The sequence below is a fragment of the Somniosus microcephalus genome, chromosome 30 (genome assembly GCF_052327205.1).
Source record: "Somniosus microcephalus isolate GS21.2 chromosome 30, FLI_Smic_1.0, whole genome shotgun sequence".
Lineage (NCBI taxonomy): Eukaryota > Metazoa > Chordata > Chondrichthyes > Squaliformes > Somniosidae > Somniosus > Somniosus microcephalus.
This window is the reverse complement of record NC_141016.1, coordinates 38,538,717-38,564,514: the sequence shown is the minus strand read 5'-3', so window position 1 is coordinate 38,564,514 and position 25,798 is coordinate 38,538,717. Positions and strand designations below refer to the sequence as shown.

Sequence of the window (25,798 nt, the reverse complement as noted above, 5' to 3'; positions counted from 1 at the left end):
CATCATTGCACATAACTGGCGTTACAGTAACAGCGGCGTGAGTTACACTTTGATCTTTATGGGTGGGGTAGCATTCTGACTGCATTACCTCCAGAATGTGTTTGAATTGTACTTTGGTGATCTCGCCCTCCTCCACAGTTATTTTGCAAATCTCATCGGCACTGATGCCCTACTCATGAATAGCGCTCAGGCCTAGGTTTGTGAAGAAGGAGTCGCCACAAAGACTAGTTTTGAGGAGAGTATCTGACCATCAGGACCGCCAATTAAATATGGGGAAATTTTATGCAAAAGAGATTAACTGGACAGTAGAGGGGCTGTGAATGGAAAAGCACTGGTGTAAGAAATAACTGTTCGATTCAAAGACGGGTTTTAATCCTTAGAACGGAGACTGACGACCTGCAGCCGGGAACAGAGAGCAGAAATACCAGCAAGGTCGAATATCAAACATCAAAAGACAAATAGAAGTGATAAGGGAATCGTAAAATGCAAAACAACACAGGGTGGTGGGATAATAGACAACAATGGAGCCGAAAAGTCATAAAATGTCCTTAACGAAACATAACAAAACATTCCTCAGAAAGATGAGGGAGGCCTTGTCAGTCATGCAGAAAGGGACGGCGAGGGATGTCTTCCCGCTTCACAATTGGACAATAGGATGGGGATCAAACGATTGACACCAGGTGATTATCAGCCCACCGAAATAACTATAAATATTGACGACCGAGAGAGGAAATCAGGCAGTCGGGGGCGAAGGCTTCCCCGAGGTGGCTACGGCCTAGCACCTTGGTCAAGTTTAGCCTCTGAGGTGGCTGATGGCCTAACACCTCCAGCAGCTTGAGAGATGACCCAATGGAAGTGACCGCTGCAGCAGACTGCAGGAATCCACCCAATCCGAGATCACCGTACTGCCTCCCCGTCCGTCCGGTCATGGCATTCCGATTCGGGGGTCGTAGATCGCTCCTACTGTCACGGGTTGTATGTCTATTATACTCGGCTTAAACCATATGTAATATCTGCTGTAGCTCTTTAATAAAAACCTTGCAACTCCTAAAACTCTTTGGGTAATTTGTATGTGGCCTGTGATCCTAATCTTACACTGGCATGACTAGCTGATGAGATGCCATTCTCCCATTAATAACCTACCAATAGTCAAAGATTGTTTTTTTTATTGAGAAACCCAGGAGAAGGACCATGGCCTGTAGTGTGGGACAAAACCAAGGCTGAAAGGAGTGGCACAGAATCTGAGGTAAATTGCGAGAACTGGTCCCCCTTCTTCCTTTGTCAAGGCACTCAATTATAAGAGCAGGAGTCGGCCATTCGGCCCCTCGAGTCTGCTCCACCATTCAATAAGACCATGCCTGATCTGCAACCTCAACTCCACTTTCCCGCCCTACCCCCATATCCCCTGATTCCCTAGAGTCCAAAAATCTATCGATCTCTGTCTTGAATATACTCAATGACTGAGCATCCCCAGCCCTCTAGGGTAGAGAATGCCAAAGATTCACAACCCTCGGAGTGAAGAAATTTCTCCTCATCTTGGTTCTTATCCTGAGACTACGACCCCTGGTTTCAGACTCTCCAGCCAGGGGAAACAGCCTCTCAGCATCTACCCTGTCAAGCCCTGTAAGAATTTAATACCTTTCAATGAGATCACCTCTCTTGCTTCTGAACTCCAGAGTATATTATTTCTCAAATCTGTGCCATTAGATTGCAGGGTCAGTGTGTTCCTCTTATCTCAGAGTTGTTGTTGATTATCTTGAATGTTGTATTTGTTTTTTGCAGTCTTAAAAGTGAAAGATGTTAGCGCTGGTGAATGGAACATTTTCACACTTTGGGCATCCGATTTCAGTATTGAGCACAGGTCATGTTTGTTGTGGTGTGAGTTCAGCACCAAAATCTCTGTAAAGTAGCCGAATTGCACTTGGATGCAGCCACTTTCACCAACACTAGCTCCATATTGCCTGATGCTGGAGTAGTACTTGTTGGCTCCAGTACATTAGCTAAGCTGGGAGAGCGTCTTAGAAACCAACAGATATCGTGACCTTGTGTAAAGGTCACATGGCCACGAGTCCAATCTCTCGCCCACTGCCACCACCCAGGAAAGTAGATTAAAGAGTTATTTCTGAATCTGGAGCACCACTGTGCATGCATGGGAATGTCTGTGTGTCTAGTGTGTATTATCCAGATTCAGGTACTGGATTGGGATGCACTATTGCCCAGCCAGCATGAGTTGGGTGGCATTGATTAATGTGCCTCATTTGAGTCGGTGCATAAAACCTAGAATGCATTGAGGTACAGAGCAAAACTTCTACTCTAACCCAACAATATATCTCGATCCCCACCTCAGAACAGCTTTCCCTTAATCACCAGCATGACATTTTCATGTCTTGTAACAGTCTATTACCTGGTCTGATTGAAATTGACACTTAAATGTAAATTAATACAGAATTTGGGGTAATTTTGTATTGCTCACAGAGAGCAGGGATGAGATTACCCTTACTTATTTCATTTGACATTCATAGAGAAGAGCTCTCCATCTCATATTAGTTTTTGTGGGATTCAACCCAGCAGTCAGACGGCGTTGTGCTATCAGGTGCCTTCACCCTATCTTCCTTGAGTTTTTTATTTCACTCTTTAATTCTCCTAGCCAAGTATTCTCTTGTATTTAAGTGCAGAGGGAAAGCCAATCTCAGAGAACAAACCTGTCGTGCAGTGAGCAACACACTGATATGTGATAGGGTTAGATGAGGAAAGACAGGAGGAGGCTCGAGTGGAGCATAAATGCCGGCATAGACTGGTTGGGCTGAATGTATATCTATGCTGTATATCCGGTGTAATCCTATGTAACATCATTCCTGAAAGGAGGGATGCCTGGAATTAAGAACATAAGAATATAAGAAATAGGAGCAGGAGTCGGCCATTTGGCCCCTCGAGCTTGCTCCGCCATTCAATAAGATCATGGCTGATCTTCTACCTCATCTCCACTTTCCTGCACTATCCCCATATCCCTTGATTCCCTTAATATTCAAAAATCTATCGATCTCTGTCTTGAATATACTCAATGACTGAGCCTCCACAGCCCTCTGGGGCAGAGAATTCCAAAGATTCACCACCCTCTGAGTGAAGAAATTTCTCCTCATCTCAGTCCTAAATGGCCGACCCCTTATTCTGAGATTGTGACCCCTGGTTCTAGACTCCCCAGCCAGGGGGAACATCCTCTCTGCATCTACCCTGTCAAGCCCTGTAAGAATTTTGTATGTTTCAATGAGATCACCTCTCATTCTTCTAACCTCTAGAGAATATAGGCCAAGTCTACTCAATCTCTCCTCATAGGACAGTCCCCCCATCCCAGGAACCAGTCTGGTGAACCTTTGTTGCACTCCCTCTATGGCAAGTATATCCTTCCTTAGGTAAGGAGACCAAAACTGTACACAATACTCCAGGTGTGGTCTCACCAGGGCCCTATATAATTGCACTAAGGTGTCTTTACTCTTATACTCAAATCCTCTTGTAATAAAGGCCAACATACCATTTGCTTTCCTAATTGCTTGCTGTACCTGCATGTTAACTTTCAGTGATTCGTGTACAAGGACACCCAGGTCCCTCTGAACACCAACATTTCCCAATCTCTCACCATTTAAAAAATACTCAGCTTTTCTATTTTTCCTACCAAAGTGGATAACTTCACATTTCTCCACATTATATTCCATTTGCCATGTTCTTGCCCACTCACTTAGCCTGTCTATATCCCCTTGAAGCCTCCTTGCATCCTCCTCACAACTTACATTCCCACCCAGCTTTGTATCATCAACAAACTTGGATATATTACATTTGGTCCCCTCATCCAAATCATTGATATAGATTGTGAATAGCTGAGGCCCAAGCACTGATCCTTGCGGTACCCCACTAGTTACAGCCTGCCAACCCAAAAATGACCCCTTTATTCCTACTCTCTATAGGTGGCGGTACTTGGTAATTTTGAACAAGACAAAAGCGTAACCTTAGCTTCGAAGGCTTATCTGTATTTTTGTTAGTTTTCATTTTGATCCCTTGTCCCAGCAGCTGTGGTTCTTGGCAGGTTATTTTAAATTTGTTGATGTGGGCGTCGCCGGCAAGGCCAGCATTTATTGCCCATCCTTCGCTCTGGCACAACTGGGCAGGAATCTTGGCTTCAGTGGAACTGGGAATGCATTGTGTAGTTTTGACTCACTCATGGATTCGCTGATCTCTTATCACTGTATTTATTACATTAGACTTCGATCCCCAATCTCAATCACCATTAATCACGGTTAATTTTGTCTTTCAATCTCAATAAGAAATTAAAAAAATAAAAATTAACTGAGCAGGGTGATCCGGGTTCTTGAGGGGTGTGTGACCCAAGTTGATATTTTAGTCTTTGTTGATGTTTGAATCTGGTGTTCCCACCCAACACCAAATGGCAAGTTGTCCATCTCATTCAGACTATTGGGTGAAACCGAGAGAGGGGACTCACGTGCATTGACCCCCTCGTCAGATGCTTGTATTGGAACCAGCCTGTGTGGGGATGCACACTTTGTGTAGACTTGACCTCTACAGTGATTTCTTAAAAGGGGTATTTCACTCTTACCCCATTGCCCCTATACATAATGTCACTGAGAGCACCCAGCGTAACGCTGGAACCGTTCAGTTTCTGAGGAGGCGATGAAAAATGTCAAATTTAATAGAAAACTTAAGTGTACAGATGTGACTTAGGCAGTGAGTAGTTCAACCTTATCACCGGGAAGATCCCAAGTTCCAATCTAGGTTGAAATAAATTAGTTTTTCTCAGACAAAGTGCCTTTGGGGCATTAAATTGGCCTCAGCATCATAGGACAGGAGGAGAAAATTCAACCACGGTTCCTGCTCCTGGTTGCTATCTGGCAACTCTGCCGAGACTTCTTTGACAGCACCTCCCAAACCCGCGGCTTTTACCACCTAGAAGGACAAGGGCAGCAGACACATGGGAACACCACCACCTCCAAATTCCCCTCCGAGTCACACAGCATCCCGACTTGGCAATATATCGCCGATCCTTTATCGTTGCTGGGTCAAAATCATGGAACTCCCTCCTGAACAGCACTGTGGGAGTACCTTCGCCACACGGACTGCAGCGGTTCAAGAGGGTGGCTCACCACCACCTTTTCAAGATCAGTTAGGGATGGGCCAGCGACGTCTACATCCCATGAATGAATAAAAACAAAAAAAACTCCCGTTGAAGATGTGCATGTGTGAATACCCCAAGGACAAGATTGTCCTTGCTATAATGTCTCCTGCAGTTGAATAGCCCACTAGCACCCCTGAATCAGTTTGTGCATGAATAATGGTCTCTTGGGTAAGGTACCCAAGGGTGAACAATTCTCATGGAACCAAACGAGCCAACTGCTTTAGAGGGGGTGGGGGGAGGCAATAGAATTAATGGCGCAGTGTGAGAGAAAAATTACTGACCAATTGGTTCCTCAACGGACCTTGGTGCAACTCCGCCCGCCCCCCCCCCCCGTCTTTGTCTCTCCCAGACAGGTGCACACCAGGCAGCTTCCTGTTGCCACACATTGGATCATCCTCTACTGTTTCCCTCAAGTCACTATGGGCTAGAAATTCGGTTGGTAGCGCCACCGATTAGCGCCTAAAGAGGCCGAGAAGTGGGGCGCTAGCCAATTTCCGGGCGGGTGCAAGGCGCCTAGCGCCTCGCCCCATATTGAGCATGCATTTAGCGCCAGCGCTAAATCTTAGCGCCCGCTCATGGGCGCAGGCAGATTATGACGTCATTTGAGTGTGCAACGCCTTTTGGGCGCCCCGGACCGGAAATTCAGTGGCGCCCCCCTCCGTAGCGCCTGGCGCTAATAGTGACAGCTTACCTGGAACCTTACCAAGTCGCTCTCGGGCTGGAGGAGCGTTACTTAAAGGGGACTGGTGTGGTTTAAAAGCGGCAGCCATTTTTGGAGCACAACTTCCTCGAGAGCTACAAAGAGTTGCTGAGCTGCACACTGAGAGCCATTTGACCACTGAGCCAGCACAGGCAGACGATCTTCAGCCTTCTGACCATCACCTTGCTGTTGGTGAGCCTTAACAACGGGGAACCTTCCTGTGGGCACTTATTATGGGGGCTGCATTGGAGGGGAACGACCTGCTGCTGAATCATCTGGAAAGGGCACTGAGACGCTGGGAGAGGGGGGTGGGCATGGCCAGATGGAGGAGGGCCAACAGACGTCGCCACAGCAGACCTTACGCTGACAGGGTTTTCCGACAGCAGTTTTCCTACATGAACATGCCGGAGGAGCAGTGTCAGAAGGCTGCGATTTAGAAAGGAGGTGGTGACTGAGCTGTGCCAGCTGCTTCAGCCAGATCTGCAGCCTCAGATAAGGTGCAGGACATCTCTGTCGGTGGCTGAGAAGATGCCTGCTGGCCTGAACTTCTACGCGAGCGGCTCCTCTCAGGCTGCGCATCAGAGGCTGATCAGAAGTAGCTTCTAGGCCCCTCTCACGGAATGCTAGCTGCCATTCTAAGAACAGGAATGGAACCGGTCTGATACCCCCAAGCCTGTGAAGGGCAAGATGCATGTAAATAGCAGGCATGGCCATTGTAAATGAAGAAAGTGTTTCATTACACAAAATGTGGTTCCTTCAAACATGAGAAAGCTATGGCAACAGAAAGCAAAACTAATACACTGACACATAACTGCCTCTCACACCCGGGAGACTGTCCAAAACATCAATCACATTCCGACCATCTCCCTTGGCCTTGATTCCACTGCGCCAACCAAAGCATCCAATGCCCCATCAGGGAGGCGTTCCGCCCTCTGCCTCACCCTTTCCATGTCTTGCTAGGCTGGTGCGCCACAGGTAGGCTCCCACTGCTTTGAAGGCCTACAAGGCAGTGAGTGTGTCTGGTGATGCCAATTGAGCTGCCCCTTTAAGAGCTGGCCGGCGCCAGTGTGTCTCAGGGAAAGTGATTATTGACAGCACCTTCGCTGCGCCCCACCGCCGCGAAATTGGGTTGCGCCGCCGGGTTAGTGCCTTAAGAGTAGCGTGCAGCGCCTGATTTAGCACCGCAATCATCTTCAGGGGCGCTGCAACCCAATATCGCGCTAGGTGGCGCTAAATTGCGCCTGGCGCTAAACTTTGCGCATCGCCAGGACTAGCGCCCCAAACGGGGTGATACCGAATTTCTAGCCCTATATATTTAACTGTTATTCTATTTTACTTTCAGCTGTTTGATCACATTGCTAACTGTCTGGGAAATGTAATGGAGGAATTGGACATCAAGGATAAGAAGCTTCCTCTAGGCTTCACCTTCTCCTTTCCCTGTCAACAGACCAAGCTTGACGAGGTGAGTTAACTCTTTCATCCTTTACAAACAAGCAACAATTGAAGACTGACTGTGGAGGCAGCAGCAGTGATTATCATTCCTCACTCTTCACAACAGGGTTCCTCTGGGGCTTCGGATAAATTCATGTGTTGGCGACTCCATTAGCTTGATGGTTGTGACGAGACTTATGTGTTTTTTGCTGTTTGTAGCGATCCAAAATCCAGGGTAGCAAGTTGGTGCAGTAAGTGAGGTGTCCTAAAAGATTTGGCAGAGTGGGGGTCTGCAGATCATTTGTAGATTCAAGGTGATTTCCCTATCTCAATCTTGTGGTCATGTGTAGAAGGGAGGCCCAAATGAAACCAGCCACTCCCTTATTGGAGGAAATTGGAGTTGTTTAGTGTACTTAGCTGGCTGTAAGTTGGTGGTGGTAGCAGGATATTTGCCTGTCTTTCAACTAGGACCAGTGCGTGACATGAGAAGACTCCAACAGGGAGGAGAAGAAAAACGTGAGAATGACATTGATCTAGGAAAACAGCTCTGTCCTTAGACCACTGACTTCCTGCATGATGTCATTCCAGAGGAAGTCGATCACAGAAGGACTGTGCTCCCCAGCCGCTTCCGACTGGCAGCTTTAATTTGCAAATGAAGGTCAAATGTGCAAAGCATGGAAAAATGCAAATAGAATTATTCTAGGCTTTGCGCACACTCACTGAGAGCCAGGATTCCTGTTCACGCCTACGATTCCTGGCCTGTTGAATTCCCAGCTGAGCAGTTGGAGGGATGTGACCGAGCTTTTGGTCGTCTGTCCTAATATCTTCTTATGTGGCTCGGTGTCAAATTTTGTTTGATTACGCTCCTCTGAAGTGCTTGGGATGTTTTACTACATTAAAGGTGCTATATAAATGCAAGTTGTTGTTGGGATGGAGTGAGATCATTAAAGGAAGATCAAAGGGCAGACCAGCCTAGGCTTTTTGCTCATTGGTTGTTGAGCACAGGAACAATTTCCTTGCCCATCTTTTCAGTTCGGGAATAGTGAGAGAAAAAAGTATGAGAAAAAAAAGTCAAAGATTTGCAGGGGTGAAATCTTAAAAAAATGTACATTGTTGTAGTTATAACAAATATGCTGGAGGAGACTTTGTTTTCCATTCAAACTTTATTATTAATTTCATGATCCATTCTTTCGGTGTTTTGTTTAACCTAATTTGCATTTTCTATTTTCTGCTGCAGAGTATATTAGTTAATTGGACAAAAGGATTCAAGTCGAGTGGTGTAGAGGGGCGGGATGTGGTCACCCTGCTGCGCAAGGCTATCCAGAGGCGGGGGGTACGTACCAGTAATTGTAGAACCAACAAACCTTTCCCTTGAACCGTGGGGAAAGGTGGTTGGCCTGACATGTCTGAGAGTTGCCCTTCCAGAGAAAGCATTGACCTCTTCATCTGTGTCTTCCCTTTTGTGTTCCTTGGACAGGATTTTGACATCGACATTGTTGCTGTGGTGAATGACACAGTAGGGACCATGATGACTTGTGGTTATGACGACCACAACTGTGAGATAGGGCTGATTGTTGGTAGGTTTTCCTGTTTTTTGTTGTGTTGGTGATTGGTTGTGGGTGCACATAGCTATGCAATCGCAGCTGGTGGAAGGAAGAGGTTCTGCAGCACATGTCAAAGCCCCAACTCCAATTTTTGTGTTTGGGAAGAGGAGAGGTGCACAATGGAAGCCACACATTTCTCCATGGGATGGAAAGGGAAAATGAAACCAGTTCAGCCAAGCTGTTGAGATGGTTCTATCCCATTGTTGTCCTTGACCATAGAATGATACAACACCGAAGGAGGCCATTCGGCCCATCATGCCTGTGCCGGCTCTTTCAACGAGCGCTCCAATTTGTCACATTCCCCCGCGCTTTCCCCACAGCCCTGCAAATTTTCCCCTTCAAGTATTTATCCAATTCCCTTTTGAATGTTACTATTGAATCTGCTTTCAGGTAGCGCATTCTAGATCATTAAAACTCGCTGTGTAAAAAAAATTCGCCTCGCCTCGCCTCTGGTTCTGTTGTCATCCTCTTTTATTTCTCGAACATTTCTCTTCATGTTTGTTTGAAAGTTTACAGTGAATCGGTACCCAACAAAATGTCCTTATTAAGCTCTTCCTCACTTAACAGTATCAGTTTGATTGTAGAGGTGAGTTTTCTGTTCCCACATCACAATAGGTTGAGTAAGGAGACTTCTTGTGTCAGACATAAAAATAACATTCTAAGGACAGGGTGTTGGTACAGCACATTAGAGCTGCTTTGCGTTGTGTTCTGGAGTTGTAAGGTGTGCAATTCCTCGTATTTAAACCTTGCACTCAGTTGTAGGGAGTTAAGGAGCAGAGGAACGGCACATCATCACAGAGAAGCAAGAGACACCCAAGGCCAAAGCGAAGGGTTACAGGAGTGCCGTTGGCAGAGGTGGGCGAAGGGGGTTGCCCATATGGCTGGGGCTTGCGGATAGTAAATGGCTCATGGAGACTACAGAAGGGTGTTCAAAATAGTTTCTTACCTTGGAGACCTGCTCACGTGCTGATCTGACTGGAGGAGGTGGGGCGGGGGGTGGGGGAAAGGAGAGAGTGAAGCTACGAGTGTGAAATGGATAGGCTAATTCGTCTTGGCTTCTTCATTGGGAAGCAATAGAGTGGGGACAGTATTACATAAACAAAGGGACACTCGTCAAAACCAAATGCTTCTTTGGAACACTTAAATTGGGTTTATAGCTGTAAAATATGTCACGGTGTCATTCTCTTTGTGGTAACTCAGTTGCTTATGCTTCTGTAGGGACTGGCACGAACGCTTGTTACATGGAAGATATGCAGCACATTGATTTGGTGGAAGGAGACGAAGGGAGGATGTGCATCAATATGGAGTGGGGCGCATTTGGTGATCTGGGAGAGCTGGATGACATTAGAACAGAATTTGACACCGAGATTGACAGAGGCTCCATCAACCCTGGGAAACAGCAGTAAGTCACTTGACCACAGAGTGCGTTCTCAAATATTTGTTCCTGGGATGTGGGCAACGCTTGCAAGGGAGCATTCATTACCCATCGCTGGTTGTCCCGAGAATGGACTCCAGATACTGCAGTCCTTGTGGTGATGGTGCAAGTTAGGGAATTCCAGGATTTTGACCCAGAGACGATGAAGGAACGGCGGGCAATATATGTCCAAGTTGGGATGCAGTGTGATGTGGAATGGAACCTTGGCACTAGCTGCAAAAAGTGTAGGACTGTTTACCCAAGCACTGACCTCCATTACCCCCCTCAGCACAAGAATTCATGCAAAACAGAATGAAATCTCTGGTCTATGCTGAGTTAGCTGACATCAGTAGGGGTGCTGCAGCTAGCCGGAGTGAACAATCTGCCAGAGTTCCTCATCTAATGCCACCTGTTTGGGAAGTGTGCATGTGTGGACGGGCTTGGCTGTGATGCCTCCACAGTCGAACAATCTGCTGGTGCCTACTCTCTAGGCTTGCACATGAGAAATAGTCACTTCTGTGAGGTGCCAGAGAGTCGGTGTCTGTCAAAGTGTATCTCAGCGTCCAGGGTATAAGGGGAAAAATAGGTCTAGGGGTCGGCAGAATTAAAAAAAAAGTAAGTTCATTGCGATGCTTGCTGAATAGCTGCAAACAGTGTGCCAACACTTGAGTCCTGAAATCTACTTTCTAATTTTTGTGATTCACATGGAATGTTTAAATAAATTGCACAGATCAGAAAACTTATGAGTGAACCAGAGTTAGTCCAGCCTGGTCAGTGGACTGGTTTCTGTAGTGTCCGAGTATCAATAATACATGGACTGCAGGAGAACAATAATAACAGGTATTTACTGAACAGAGGGTAAGCTTAAACTGAAAGTACAGAAGCCTGCTATGGCTTTATATACAGGTGTGGTCACTGCCGGTACTACAGTATAAAATCAGTTCTCTCTTAAAGGTACATACACAACAATTCCTCCCCTTTTAGATAAACAGTACATAACATTCATTTAACAATTAAATAATAACTAATTACAATTACAATTTTCTCTGTACTATATACATCAACTGAAATAATCATTTATAAGTTCAGTCTTTGAGGAGGCTTCCTGATCCTGACTGGATAGCGCCTTTGTCGAGTATCCTGTTCTTGCGGCGGAGTCGATTCTGGCTCATTGTCATTGGTTGGTTCGTCAGCTTCCAATACCACTGATTCTGCGGTAGACGCAATCTGTACTTCGGGTTCATTACCAGGTGCACATGCTCATGGTATGGGTTTGGCTTGTTCCTGTGACTCTAGAATCTGGTCAGCATGGCGTCTCATGATGCTCTCTCCAACGTCCACTGTGTACATCAGTGCTCCCTGCTGTGTGCATATCGTTCCTGGCTGCCATTTTTCTGTTCGGTAGTCGCGGGCCAAGACTGGTTGCCCTATCTTGAAGCTCCTGGTTGGCTTCTCATTGATGTGCTGGAATTGCTTATCCTCAACATCTCGTCTTATGTTTGGTTTGAGCAAATCCAGGCGACATCTTAGCCTTCGGTTGAAGAACATTATGGCTGGAGCTTGGTTGGTGACTGCATGTGTCGCATTCCGGTAAGCAAACAAGAAATTATCCACCTTGTGTTGTAGTGGTATGTCGTCATTATACATTGCCTTTATTGCCTTTTTAAAGGTCTGAACAAACCTCTCAGCCAATCCATTTGTGGCTGGATGATATGGGGCAGATGTGTAATGTTTCACCCCATTATTCCTCAGGAACCTCCGGAAATCCTCGGACACAAACTGTGGTCCATTGTCGGAGCAAATCTGTTCTGGCAAGCCATTCCTGGCGAAGATGGTCCGTAGGACTGCAATAGTTTTCTCCGTGGTGGTGGAGGACATTTTGATGACCTCTGGCCATTTCGAATGGGCATCCACGGCGATTAAAAACATTGAGTCCATAAATTGACCAGCAAAATCAATGTGTACCCGTTGCCATGGAGATGCGAGCCACTCCCATGGGTGTAGCAGGGCCTGTGGTGGAGCGTTTTGGACTTTCTGGCATCCTGTGCATCTCTTGGTCATATCCTCGATTTCTTTATCGATTCCCGGCCACCACACAAACGCCCTGGCTAGGCTCTTCATTTTTACCCCTCCCAGATGACCCTCATGAAGCTCATTGAGCACTCTATCTCTCAACTTGGGTGGAATTACCACTCAGGATCCACACATCAAGGTCCCCCGGCACACTGACAGCTGTTCTCTCCTTGGCGAGAATGCTGGCAACAGTGAGTCGCCATGTGCTGGCCATCCCTTCACCGTCAAATCATAGACCCGAGAGAGTGTCAGGTCATTTCGGGTTTCCTTCTCTATACTTGAGTTTGTAACAGGTAGACATTCGACTATGGTCGAATGGAATATCTCAACAGGGTCCACTGCAGGTGCTTCCTCCACCGTAGGCAACGGTAGGCGCGACAGCCCATCAGCGTTTCCATGCTGTTTCGTACCCTTGTACTCTATGTCGTACTGATGTGCCCCTAGAAAAAGTGACCATCTTTGCAGCCGTTGCGCCGTCATCACCGGAACGCCCTTCTTTGGGTTAAAAATGGAGAATGGGGCGGCGCAGACACGATGGGCCGAAGGGCCTCTTTCTGTGCTGTAAAACTCTATGACTCTATGACCAGAGGCTGATAATCAGTCAGTAGGGTGAATTTCTGCCTGTGCAGATAGTGATTGAACTTCTTCACCCCCCACACCAGGCTGAGGGCCTCCCTGTCAATCTGGGCGTAGTTACGCTCGGCTGAGGTTAACGAGCGCAACGCAAAGGCTATTGGCCTCTCTGAACCGTCAAGGAATTTGTGTGACAGCACCGCTCCAATGCCGTAGGGAGACGCATCACATGCCAACCGAATTGGTAGTGTTGGATTGTACTGGGCCAATACTTCTTTTGAAGTGATTAGGCATTTACATTTCTGAAAGGCACGCTTACACTCATCACTCCATTTCCATGTTACTCCAGTTTACAGCAGGGCGTTCAGTGGGTGCAGAATTGTAGATAAATTCGGCAAGAACTTATGGTAGTAGTTCACCAACCCGAGGAACGACCTCAGTTGCGACACATTTTCCAGTGCTGGAGCCTTGACTACTGCCTCAATCTTGTCTGGGGACTTATGCAACCCTTCCTCATCAATCATGTGGCCACAATACGAGATTTGTCTCCTGAAGAACTCGCATTTGGGGCGGTTGGCTCGTAGCCCATATTCTTGTAATCTAGTGAGCACCTGCTCCAGGTTGGCAAGGTGTTCACTGTCATTTTCGCCCGTAACCAGGATGTCGTCCAAATAACACTGGGTCCCCGGGATCCCTTGCAGGACTTGTTCCATCGCCCTCTGCCAAATAGCCGGGGCTGATGCTACCCCGAATACCAGTCGGTTGTACTGGTAAAGACCTTTGTGAGTGTTTATCGTGAGGTATTTCCTAGATGCTTCTTCCACCTCCATTTGTAGATACGCTTGGGCCAGATCAATCTTCGTAAAGCATTTCCCTCCAGATAGTGAGGCGAAAATATCTTCTATCCGTGGAAGTGGATATTGTACTGTGTGCAGGACTGGGTTCACAGTTACCTTGAAGTCCCCACAGATGCGAACCTTCTTCGGCTCCCCAGGCGTGCTGCTCAATGATTTCTTCATTACAGGAATGATGGGTGTGGCCCACTTGCTCCAGTCCACCTTGGACAGCACACCCGAATGCTCCAGACTCTCCAGATCTGCTTCAACGGCTGGGCGGATCGCGTACGGTACCGGTCTGGCCTTAAAAAATTTTGGGTTTGCGTTATCTTTGATTTTTATCATTGCCGTTACTCCTTTTAGAGTCCCAATCCTTGTTGGAACACCTCTTTCGCGTCAGTTAGAATTTTTGACAGTCGTCCAGGTGTGACGTTGTCATCCTTTTTGTCAGTCACAGTTAGCGCCTGAATGGAATGCCAATCCAATTGTATTTTTCGGATCCATTCACGTCCCAATAATGGTGGTCCTCCATCTTGTAGTATATACAGATACAGTTTCTGTGTTTCCTTGCCGTTGTATTTAACTGGCACCCTTATTTTTCCTCTGGGGTAGACTTTTTGCCCCGTGTATGTCTTCAATACAATGGACGTGTCCTTCAAGGGTATGTATGAGAATAGCCGCTCATAGTCTCGTCGATTCATGACAGTTAGGGCTGATCCTGTGTCCAATTCCATCTTTACTTGGGACCCTGCTATCATGAGGGTGACCCAAATGGTTCGGTGATCCTCCTTTGCGATCACGTTGTGTAACTTTAGACAACTTAGTCTCCTGTTCCCGGAGTCATTATCACTCTCCTGATCATCTGAACTACTGTCTGTCATTTTTGTTACTTTCTTGTACATTTCCTTAGTAGTTCTTTTAGTGTTGGTTTTCTTTCCCAACCTGCAGACTCTTGCTATGTGTCCCATTTTCCCACATTGCCTGCATACTTTGTCCTTAAACCAGCAGTCCTTCTGATCATGGGTTGTTTTGCCGCAGCGATAGCACTTTTCTGCTCCATATGCCATTTCGTTAGCGCTGTATTCTTCTGGTTTCTATTCACAGAATCACAGAATCACAACAGTGCAGATAGAGGCCATTTCGGCCCATCGAGCCTGCACCGACACATAGCCCACCCGATCCCCGTAACCCCTACACATACCCCACCCTATCCCTGTAACCCTATGTATTTAATCCCCCTAACACTAAGGGTCAATTTATCATAGCCAATCAACCTAACCCGCACATCTTTGGACTGTGGGAGGAAACCGGAGCACCCGGAGAAAACCCACGCAAACACGGGGAGAATGTGCAAACTCCACACAGACAGTCGCCCGAGGCCGGATTCGAACCCGGGTCTCTGGCGCTGTGAGGCAACAGTGCTAACCACTATGCCACCGTGCCGCCTATTGTATTTCCGCAGCTCCCCGTGCTGCTGCTTCGTTGGATACTGCCACGCTGAAAGCCTGTTCTAGCATCAGGTCCTTTTCCGAAAGTAGTCGTTTCTGGGTTCCTTCACTCTGGAGCCCGCAGACAAACTTATCCCTTAAGGTGTCTGCCAGTCCTGCTCCGAACTGGCAGTGCTTCGATAACTTGCGTAGTTCCGTAAGATAGTCAGCATTGCTCTCATCTTTGTGCCGGTTTCTTTTATGGAACTTGAATCTTTCTGCTATCAGCAGCGGTGTAGGGTTTAGGTGTTCCTGTAAGATATTAACAATCTCTTCAAAACTTTTCTCCATTGGTTTAGCTGGGGTAATTAAATTCCGCAATGGGCCGTACGTTCTCGCGCCCATCAAATTTAATAATACCGACGCCTTCTTTCCATCGGCCACCTCATTTGCCTTGCAGTACACTTCAATTCTTTCCACATACGTGGTCCAGTCTTCTACCTCGTTGTCAAAAGCAGTGATACTGCCACTCTTTGGCATTTTGGGTGGTTTAAAATGGCGCCTGGATTAAAATGGCGCCTCCCGCGCTTTTCCTTCTTCCCCAATAGAATAAAATGGCGCCTCCCGCGCTTTTCCTTCTTCCCCTTGCTGCCACGCTGCTCCTAGCGTTCTACAGGATAATGGCGGTGACCCGCGGCTTCGGCGCGTCTCACTTTTCCTTCCACTCGTTTTATTTTCTCTACGCTGCCCGGTTCTTGCGCACCGACCGCGCCCTGTGCGCTCCACCCTCTCTCTCTTTTCCTCCCGACGACGCTGCACGGCCCCTTTGCAGAGCCGCTCGATCGAGCTCGAGCCCGCCGCAGTCCGGAAGGGTCAGCGCACTACCTGCTACCAGCACGATTTGCTGGAACACCTCGACTGGGGAGCCAAGCCCAGCTCTTCACAGCCTCCCCTGCAATTCTCCGAACTCCGATGGATTCCTGGGCGGTTGCCCGCGGTCGACGCCCGTTGCTCTGACTTCGACCTCCAAGAAGCTTCTTTTCAGGGAAAGATCCCCGTGAGGTGATGCAGTACTGCAGGTGAGTTCGAACCTGCTCGTCGCCAGTGTAGTGTCCGAGTATCAATAATACACGGACTGCAGGAGAACAATAATAACAGATATTTACTGAACAGAGGGTAAGCTTAAACTGAAAGTACAGAAGCCTGCTATGGCTTTATATACAGGTGTGGTCACTGCCGGTACTACAGTATAAAATCAGTTCTCTCTTAAAGGTACATACACAGCAGTTTCCATCGCCTGAAGGGGTCGGAGAGGAATTGACCCCATTTTCTGTTTTCCCTTTTTGGCCCTGGGTTTCTTTTCCTGTTTTTTTTGCCTCTCCCAGGAGAGGGGGGAAGAATGTCGCGTCACGACGAATGTGGGGCAGGCTTGATGGGCATGCTGGTCTTTTCCTGCCCGTCATTTTCGCATGTTCATATTAATTGCAACTTTTGGAAACGCTGTACAACATGACGGGCTGTAATATGCGGCCCCTACGGGCGTGTACGAGCTGCGCACGTGCCCGTAAGGGCTGCGCAACTTCCGGGTTTTCACACGCGAAGTGCATGCGTGAGAATCCAGAAATTGTGATCTGTTGAGAATTTTCTTGACAGATCTAATGCACCCCCGGGAAAAGGACATCCGTGGGCGGAGAGGTGGGATATTTGCCCAACTTCTGCCCCGCGAGTGCCCATGAAATTCTTATGCCTGGTGAAAGCAAAATAAGGCCTGCTTTTACCAGTGTAAGAGTTTAAAAAAGCATTAAAAACATTTTTTATCAATCATTTATACATTAAAAAACCTGTTCAATTAGGTAATTTTATTTTTAGCCCCTTTAAAACATTTTAATTTATTTTTCAAAATGCTAAATTTTTGTTTTAAATATTTAATAAAATGACATTTAATTAATTTTAAATATGTAATTTTTCCTATTTATTTGGTGCGTAGATGTATTTTTTGGGGGTATCCCCATCCAGTACATACAGAATCCCCTTAAGTATGAATGGGATCCCATTCTTTCATTCAGTGGGCTGGCCCACGTGATCCCAGGGCGCTTGCGAACCACGGCCCACCGGGTACGCGGGCATTTTATTTGCAGATCTGAGGCATTTCATTGCAGGAAGCCTCCGACCGCAAATTCAGGACCAACATTTATTGCGAATGCTGTGAATGACTCGGGTACACCGCAGCAACAAACACATACACCTTCAAGAAGCCTTCTCAAGGGCAACGATGGATGGGCAATAAATGCTGGCCTTGCCAGCGATGTCCACATCCCTTGAATGAAAAAAAACTACACCTAGCACGACTAATTAACCCTTTTCAATATGTCTTATTTGTGCAGGTTTGAGAAGATGATCAGTGGGATGTACATGGGAGAGCTTGTTCGAATTATCTTAGTGAAGATGGCCAAGGATGGGCTGCTGTTTGGTGGGAAGATTACTCCGGAACTACTCGTTAAAGACCACTTTGAGACCAGATTTGTCTCGGCAATAGAAAAGTAAGCAAAACATTCCTTATATCAGTCACTGAGGCTGGGAAAGGAAACATCCCGTGCTGGTTCTGCATCGCTTTTGAGATAGAGAAGGAGTTTGCCAAAACTGGCTCGGGCAAAGTGTTCACCATGGTGAAAGGTTCAAATAGCAGGCGACATGAGCTTTAAAACGGAGAAGTTCGGAGTACGAAGAGAAGTCATGTGGAAATTTTTACCCTAAAGGGTAATTGATTTGTGGAAAAGTTACTGCAGAAAAGCATAGAAGTGAAAGTAGACAATTAGATGAATTTAAAAAATGTTTTTTTTGGAATGTGGGTGTTGCTGGTATTTAATGCCCATCCCTAGTTACATAAGAACATAAGAAATAGGAGCAGGAGTAGGCCAATTGGCCCCTCGAGCCTGCTCCGCCATTCAATAAGATCATGGCTGATCTGATCCTAACCGCCAATCCACTATGACAGGACTATCTCCTGAATCTAACAGAATTAGACACACGAAACAGGAGCAGGATCAGGCTACACGGCCCCTGGGCCCGCTCCGCTACCCACAGGGCCATGACTGATCCGCACCTAAACTCATGTCCAAATTCCTGCCCGCTCCCCGTAACCCTTAATTCCCTTTTCTTCTAGGAAACTGTCTATTTCTGTTTTAAATTTATGTAATGATGTAGCTTCGACAGCTTTTTGGGGCAGCATATTCCATGGACCTACCACCCTCTGAGTGAAGTAGTTCCTCCTCATCTCAGTTTTGAAAGAGCAGCCCCTTATTCTAAGACTATGCCCCCTAGTTCTAGTTTCACCCATCATCTGGAACATCCTCCCCACATCCACCCGATCCAACCCCTTCACAATCTTATATGTTTCAATAAGATCGCCTCTCATTCTTCTGAACTCCAATGAGTAGAGTCCCAATCTACTCAACCTCTCCTCATATGTCCATCCCCTCATCCCCGGGATTAACCGAGTGAACCTTCTTTGTACTGACTCGAGAGCAAGTATGTCTTTTCTTAAGTATGGACACCAAAACTGTATGCAGTATTCCAGGTGCGGTCTCACCAATACCTTGTACAACTGAAGCAATACCTCCCTATTTTTATATTCTATCCCCCTAGCAATGAAAGCCAACATTCCATTGGCCTTCTTAATCACTTGCTGCACCTGCATACTAACCTTTTGAGTTTCGTGCACCAGGACCCCCAGATCCCTTTGTACTTCAGTACTTTCCAGTTTCTTGCCATTAAGATAATAACTTGCTCTACGATTTTTCCTGCCAAAGTGCATAACCTCACACTTTCCAGTATTGTATTCCATCTGCCAAGTCTCTGCCCACTTACTTAGCCTGTCTATGTCCCCTTGCAGGTTTTTTATGTCCTCCTCTCTCACTACTTTCCCTCCCATCTTAGTATCATCTGCAAACTTTGATATGTTACACTCGGTCCCCTCCTCCAAATCGTTAATATAGATTGTAAAGAGTTGGGGACCCAGCACTGACCCCTGCGGAACACCACTGGTTACTGATTGCCAGTCTGAGAATGAACCATTTATCCCAACTCTCTGCCTTCTGTTAGATAGCCAATCCTCTATCCATGCCAGAATATTACCCCCAATCCCGTGATTTTTTTATCTTAAGCAATAATCTTTTGTGTGGCACCTTGTCAAATGCCTTTTGGAAGTCTAAATACACTACGTCCACTGGTTCACCTTTATCCACCCTATATGTTACTTCCTCAAAGAACTCCAGCAAATTTGTCAAACATGACTTCCCCTTCATAAAACCATGCTGACTTTGTCTTATTAAACTATGATTATCCAAATGTCCTGTTACTGTCTCCTTAATAATGGACTCCAAAATTTTACCTACCACAGATGTTAGGCTAACCGGTCTATAGTTTCCAGCCTTCTGTCTACTGCCCTTTTTAAATAAGGGTGTTACATTAGCAGTTTTCCAGTCTGCTGGGACCTTTGCTGAGTCCAGGGAGTTTTGGAAGATTATTACCAATGCATCTACAATCCCTACCGCCACTTCCCTCAAGACCCTTGGATGTAAGCCATCAGGTCCAGGCGATTTATCCGCCTTGAGTCCCATTATTTTACCGAGTACCACTTCCTTAGTGATTTTGATCGTGTTTATCTCCTCCCCCCCTATAGCCCCCTGCTTGTCCAGTGTTGGGATATTCTTGGTGTCCTCTACTGTAAAGACTGATACAGAATATTCATTCAGTGTTTTTGCCATCTCCATATTTCCCCCCATTAATTTCCCGGTCTCATCCTCTAAGGGACCATAGCCACTTCAGAGGACACTTAAAGGTCAACCATATTGGTGTGGGACTGGAGTAACATATAAACCAGACTGGGTAAGGACAGCAGGATTCCATCCCTGAAGGACATTAGTGAGCCAGTTGGGTTTTCCAGATTTAAAAAAAAATGAATTCCAATTCTCGAACAGCCCTGGTTGTGTTCTCTGGATTACGAGTCCAGTAACATTACCACTACACTATCGAACCCAGTCTGAGAAGAGAGTGAACATGTGGTGAGCAGGCAAGATGGGCCTGTGAAACATGATTCACTGAGGATCTGAATTTCTAGAATAGAAGAGCAATTGAAAATTAAAACACGGGGAGTAAGGAAAATGAAACCATTTCTTTTCTGCCTGTAACTTCAGGGACAGCGATGGGCTGCAGAAGGCAAAAGAGATTCTAACCAAACTGGGGCTGGAGCCAACACCAGATGACTGTGTAGCAACGCAGCGTATCTGCACCATTGTATCGACCCGCTCATCCAACCTCTGTGCTGCCACTCTCGCTGCTGTCCTGAGGCGCATCAAGGACAACAAAGGGGCCCAGAGACTACGGACCACGATTGGCGTAGATGGATCCGTGTACAAGAAACACCCACAGTAAGAAACTAGTAGCTTGTGTTTTCTTCAGGCCACACCATAGAAACATAGAAGATAGGAGCAGGGGTAGGCCATTTGGCCCCTCGAGCCTGCTCTGCCATTCAATGAGATCATGGCTGATCATCCAAATTCAGTACCCTGTCCCTGCTTTCTCCCCATATCCCTTGATCCCTTTAGCCTTAAGAAATATATCTAACTCCTTCTTGAATATATTTAATGAATTGGCCTCAACTGCCTTCTGTGGTATAGAATTCCACAGGTTCACCACTCTCTGGGTGAAGAAATTCCTCCTCATCTCTGTCCTAAATGGCTTACTCCTTATCCTTAGACTGTGACCCCTGGTTCTGGACTCCCCCGCATTCGGGAACATCCTTCCTGCATCTAGTCTGTCTAGTCCTGTTAGAATTTTATAATTTTATAAGAATTTTATGAGCCTGCCCTTAAAAAACGCTGAAAGGACGGGGATGATTTAAAACACTTACAACACCAAAGATTTACTGTAACTTACCATCACGTAGTGAGAGCGAGGGTCTGATAGGAACTTTCATCCCCTTTCAACAGGTTTGCCAGGCGTCTGCACAAGGCTGTGAGACGGCTGGTCCCGACCTGCGATGTTCGCTTCCTGCCCTCCGAAGATGGGAGTGGAAAGGGTGCTGCCATGGTAACGGCGGTGGCCTACAGACTTGCGAAGCAACAAAAGATGAGGGAGGAGATTTTGGCCACCCTTGACCTGAGCGATAAGCAACTGCTGGAGGTGAAGAGAAGGATGAAGACCGAAATGGAACGGGGCCTGAAGAAGGAAACTCATTCCACCGCAACTGTTAAAATGCTAGCCACTTACGTGCGGTCCACACCGGATGGAACAGGTATTGAAGGACAAGGGCTGAATTGTGAAGTGGTTTCGTGCACTTTCCGTTCAGGTTTGACCTGAGATCCCATCTAGTCTGGCTAGCAGGATATAATTCTCCACTCTCTGTTGGCTAGAAATGTTCTCTAATTTGTCTCACTTTAATTCAACACAAGTTGGAGCTAAATTGAGAATCTTGGGGAGAGAGTTTAGAAGAATTACATATTATATAGAATCTGCAGCACAGAAACAGGCCATTCGGCCCAACTGGTCCATGTCGGCGTTTATGCTCCACATGAACCTCTCCCCGCCCTTCTTCATCTCACCCCATCAGCATACCCTTCTATTCCTTTCTCCCTCGTGTGTTTATCCAGCTTCCCCTTAAATGCATCGATACTATTTGCCTCAACCACTCCCTGTGGTAGCGAGTTCCACATTCTCACCACTCTCTGGGGAAAGAAATTTCTCCTGAATTCCCTTTTGGATTGATTGGTGACTATCTTATATTGATGACCCCTAGTTTTGGTCTACCCCACAAGTGGAAACATCTTCTCAGTTCAGTTCAGTTCAGTTCAAATGCTTTATTGGCATGAAAGTTTACAGAGAACCATATTGCCAAAGCTTACATTGCAAAAAGGTACAGTTTTCCAACATTCTGTAGGTGTCAATCGATTTGACATTTGTTGGGTATATACAATATTACTTTTAAACAATATTAATTTTAAACAGTCTTTCTACTTCATTTGGTACGTTCAATATTAATTTTAAACAGTCTTACTTTTAAACAGTCCTCAGGTTGTCTACCTTATCGAACCCCTTCATAATTTTAAAGACCTCTATGAGGTCACCCCTCAACCTTCTCTTTTCTAGAGAATAGAGCCCCAGCCTGTTGGAACTGTAAATGGTGCTGAAGGAGTACTTTCTTGAGGTTGTAATGAAATTGTGATTTAATTACTCAATATAAAAAAATTAATCAATATATGAGTGGATTCTGCATCTCAACTGTGGTATACCTGGTCCAGGGCAGTGTGGAGGGAGCTTTATTATGTATTTTGCCTGTGCCCTGAGATGGGAATGGTTGGGACAGTGCATAGGGAGCTTTGCCACATTCCTGGTTCACGCTTAACCTGACCTGGGTTGTATTTAATTAAGATAAAGCTGCCTGTTTTGTCCTTTTCCAGAAAAGGGTGATTTCTTGGCCCTGGATCTGGGCGGTACAAATTTCCGTGTGCTGCTTGTGAAGGTTCGCAGTGGGAAACGTCGAGCTGTTGAAATGCACAACAAGATCTATGCCATCCCCATGGATGCCATGGAAGGAACAGGAGAGGAGGTGAGCAAAGCAGAAAGCTGCTGCAGGTGGCGAGTTGTTGAGGTGGAGGCGATGACTCAACTTCCTCTAGATTCACTAGAAAGCAGGACTTAGCATCATTGTGGTCAACTCAGCTCAACTGTAGGTCAGAGACATGGGGTTGATTCAGCATTCCACATGCAGCGTGTCCTTTCCTCCCTCCCTCTCTCTGCTTGCAAGCATACACTCTCCACTTTTGCTCTTCCCTTGCCCCTTCTTGCTCTCCCCTTGCACTTTCTCGCTCTCCCCTTCACCTCGCTTTTTCGCTCTCCCCTTCACCTCCCTCGCTCTCCCCTTCACCTCCCTCGTTCTCCCCCTCACCTCCCTCACTCTCCCCTTCACCTCCCTCGCTCTCCCCTTCACCTCCCTCGCTCTCCCCTTCACCTCCCTCGCTCTCCCCTTCACCTCCCTCGCTCTCCCCTTCACCTCCCTCCCTCGCTCTCCCCTTCACCTCCCTCGCTCTCCCCTTCACCTCCCTCCCTCGCTCTCCCCTTCACCTCCCTCGCTCTCCCCTTCACCTCCCTCGCTCTCCCCTTCACCTCCCTCGCTCTCCCCTTCACCTCCCTCCCTCGCTCTCCCCTTCACCTCCCTCCCTCGCTCTCCCCTTCACCTCCCTCCCTCGCTCTCCCCTTCACCTCCCTCGCTCTCCCCTTCACCTCCCACCCTCGCTCTCCCCTTCACCTCCCTCGCTCTCCCCTTCACCTCCCTCGCTCTCCCCTTCACCTCCCTCGCTCTCCCCTTCACCTCCCTCGCTCTCCCCGTCACCTCACTTTCTCTCCATGTCTTTTTAAAAATCTCCCTCCAGCTTTGATCACAGCAAAGCCCCATTTTGTCCACATCAAAGATGCCCACACCTCTAGCAGAGGTCACATTATAAAGGGGTGGAAACCATTGACAATGTTTTATTTTGTCCTTTCCTTACCCTAACCCACAGGAACTGAGATCTATAGTCATCCTCTATCTGCTGCCTTGGCTCAGATCAGGTAACTCAGCATAGACTGGGGTTTGAACCTAAAGCCTCGGGGATGGAGACTTCCCCTCTGCACCTCTGAGCTGCTCTGTGTATTAAGAAGCCACTTTTATCCTTGTATAAAATAAAGCCCTTTGTTGTCGGTCTTCACAACCGGTTTGGTGTCCTGACCAATATTTATCCCTTAACCAACATTGTTAAAATGGATTAACTGGCCATTATCACATTGCTGTTTGTGGGACCTTGCTGTGCGCAAATTGGCTGCCGCGTTTCCTACATTACGACAGTGACTACACTTCTAAAGTACTTCATTGGCTGTAAAGCGCTTTGGGACATCCTGAGGCTGTGGAAGGTGCTCTTGGAATACTAGTCTAGGGGAGTATAAGTTCAGGTGGTTTCTTGGGGAATTGACAGAAGATACATGCAGTATGTGATTGTTTTTATTGTTGCCTGTTTCTCAGCTCTTCGATCACATTGTTCACTGCATCTCGGATTTCCTCGAGTATATGGGGATGAAGGACTGCATGCTTCCACTGGGCTTCACTTTCTCTTTCCCCTGTGAGCAGAAGAACTTGGATCAGGTCAGTAATACGTACACTGCACCCATGTTTGGTCGATACAGCCGGCTTATCTTAGACAGAAGACGGTGGTAAGGACCACGTAGGACGCACAGGCATAGCAAATTGCCACCTTCTCGGTGCTGTAGTCCCACTGGAAACGGGCAGTGTGGGAGTCCTACGCACTGGATGCTCTAGTGGCTCTAAACATTTTCTAAATTTTGGTTTAAATCCAGACTGATAAGGCTAAAGTTTCCTCTTTCCACAAAGGTCTTCAGTCGAGTGAGTTTGGACAATCTCGGCCTAGTTAAAAGTGGGATAAAGAGTACAACGTAAAATTACCCAGAGTTCAGCAATTGGTGACCTTTCTCAAAAAAGGAGAGAATGGAGAAATCCCGCCCTGGGGAGAGAGGTGAAACTCTGCTGTTGATGTGTTTTTGCCATATTATTGAGGCTGGGTAGAACTTTACTCTGCATCCAATCCAATAGTTAACATGAATTGCTCGGCGCTGACACTGGGTGCTCAAGGTAGAAAAGTGGTCCATTTCTCGGGCTCTGTCATGCCTCATCGTGATAACAGAAAAAAAAGGAGTGATCTTAAGTATCTATTAACACACGTCTTGACTTGTGACCTTTTTCAGTATAACCTTGGGACTGATGATTAGATTTAAAATGATAATTTCGAGGCAGGCGAGGTTGTTTATAACATGCGAGGAGCACTAGGAGGTGGGAGCGCACAGGCGAGGGGCCAGACACTTCCCCAACAGGACTGAGGGAAGACAGTTCATCTGGTGTTGGAGTTTGTGAGGCACAATGTCCACTTGGGGAGTGTGCAAGGCAAGGTTATCTGTGAATCAGTGGCTCCCCTATCACCAATCTTTGTCTCTTTACCTCCTCCAGGGCATTCTTTTAAAATGGACCAAAGGGTTTAAAGCTACTGGCTGTGAGGGAGAAGATGTTGTTGACCTCCTTCGAGAAGCCATCAAGAGGAGAGAGGTAAGAAAATGATGGTTTCACCACAGCTCGGCAGTGGTGCAAAGCCGGTCGGGTGCAGGGTGTCTCCATTTTCCTGCCGCTCAGAGTACCTTGCAGTCAGTACACACATGGAAAAGGTGCCATTAAACATGTTGCTGTAAATAGGAACAGGAGGAGGCCATTGAGCATCTCGAGCCTGTTATTTTTTATTTGTTCATGGGATGTGGGCGTCGCTGGCAAGGCCAGCATTTATTGCCCATCCCTAGATGCCCTTGAGAAGGTGGTGGTGCGCTGCCTTCTTGAACCGCTGCAGTCCGTGTGGTGACGAAGGTACTCCCACAGTGCTGTTAGGGAGGGAGTTCCAGGATTTTGACCCAGCAACAATGAAGGATTGGCGATATAGTTCTAAGTCGGTATGGTGTGTGACTTGGA

At 46.9% G+C, this 25,798-nt stretch overlaps 1 protein-coding gene across 2 annotated transcripts in view; it reads left to right on the top strand.

Annotated features, from left to right (window-relative positions):
* The window catches only part of hk2 (hexokinase 2), a 130,391-nt gene that overhangs the window by 56,751 nt on the left and 47,842 nt on the right, over positions 1 to 25,798 (top strand). Inside the window, exons 2-12 of one of the 2 annotated variants that reach the window (XM_085971350.1) lie at positions 1,182 to 1,246; positions 7,225 to 7,344; positions 8,551 to 8,646; positions 8,791 to 8,890; positions 10,136 to 10,319; positions 17,625 to 17,780; positions 20,436 to 20,669; positions 21,231 to 21,535; positions 22,698 to 22,846; positions 24,296 to 24,415; positions 25,292 to 25,387. In XM_085971350.1, the coding sequence (XP_085827476.1) occupies positions 7,261 to 7,344; positions 8,551 to 8,646; positions 8,791 to 8,890; positions 10,136 to 10,319; positions 17,625 to 17,780; positions 20,436 to 20,669; positions 21,231 to 21,535; positions 22,698 to 22,846; positions 24,296 to 24,415; positions 25,292 to 25,387 (1,524 nt within the window). In that variant the 5' untranslated portion in view covers positions 1,182 to 1,246; positions 7,225 to 7,260. The remainder of the gene's footprint in view (positions 1 to 1,181; positions 1,247 to 7,224; positions 7,345 to 8,550; positions 8,647 to 8,790; positions 8,891 to 10,135; positions 10,320 to 17,624; positions 17,781 to 20,435; positions 20,670 to 21,230; positions 21,536 to 22,697; positions 22,847 to 24,295; positions 24,416 to 25,291; positions 25,388 to 25,798) is intronic. The other variant, XM_085971349.1, reaches the window with a different exon arrangement.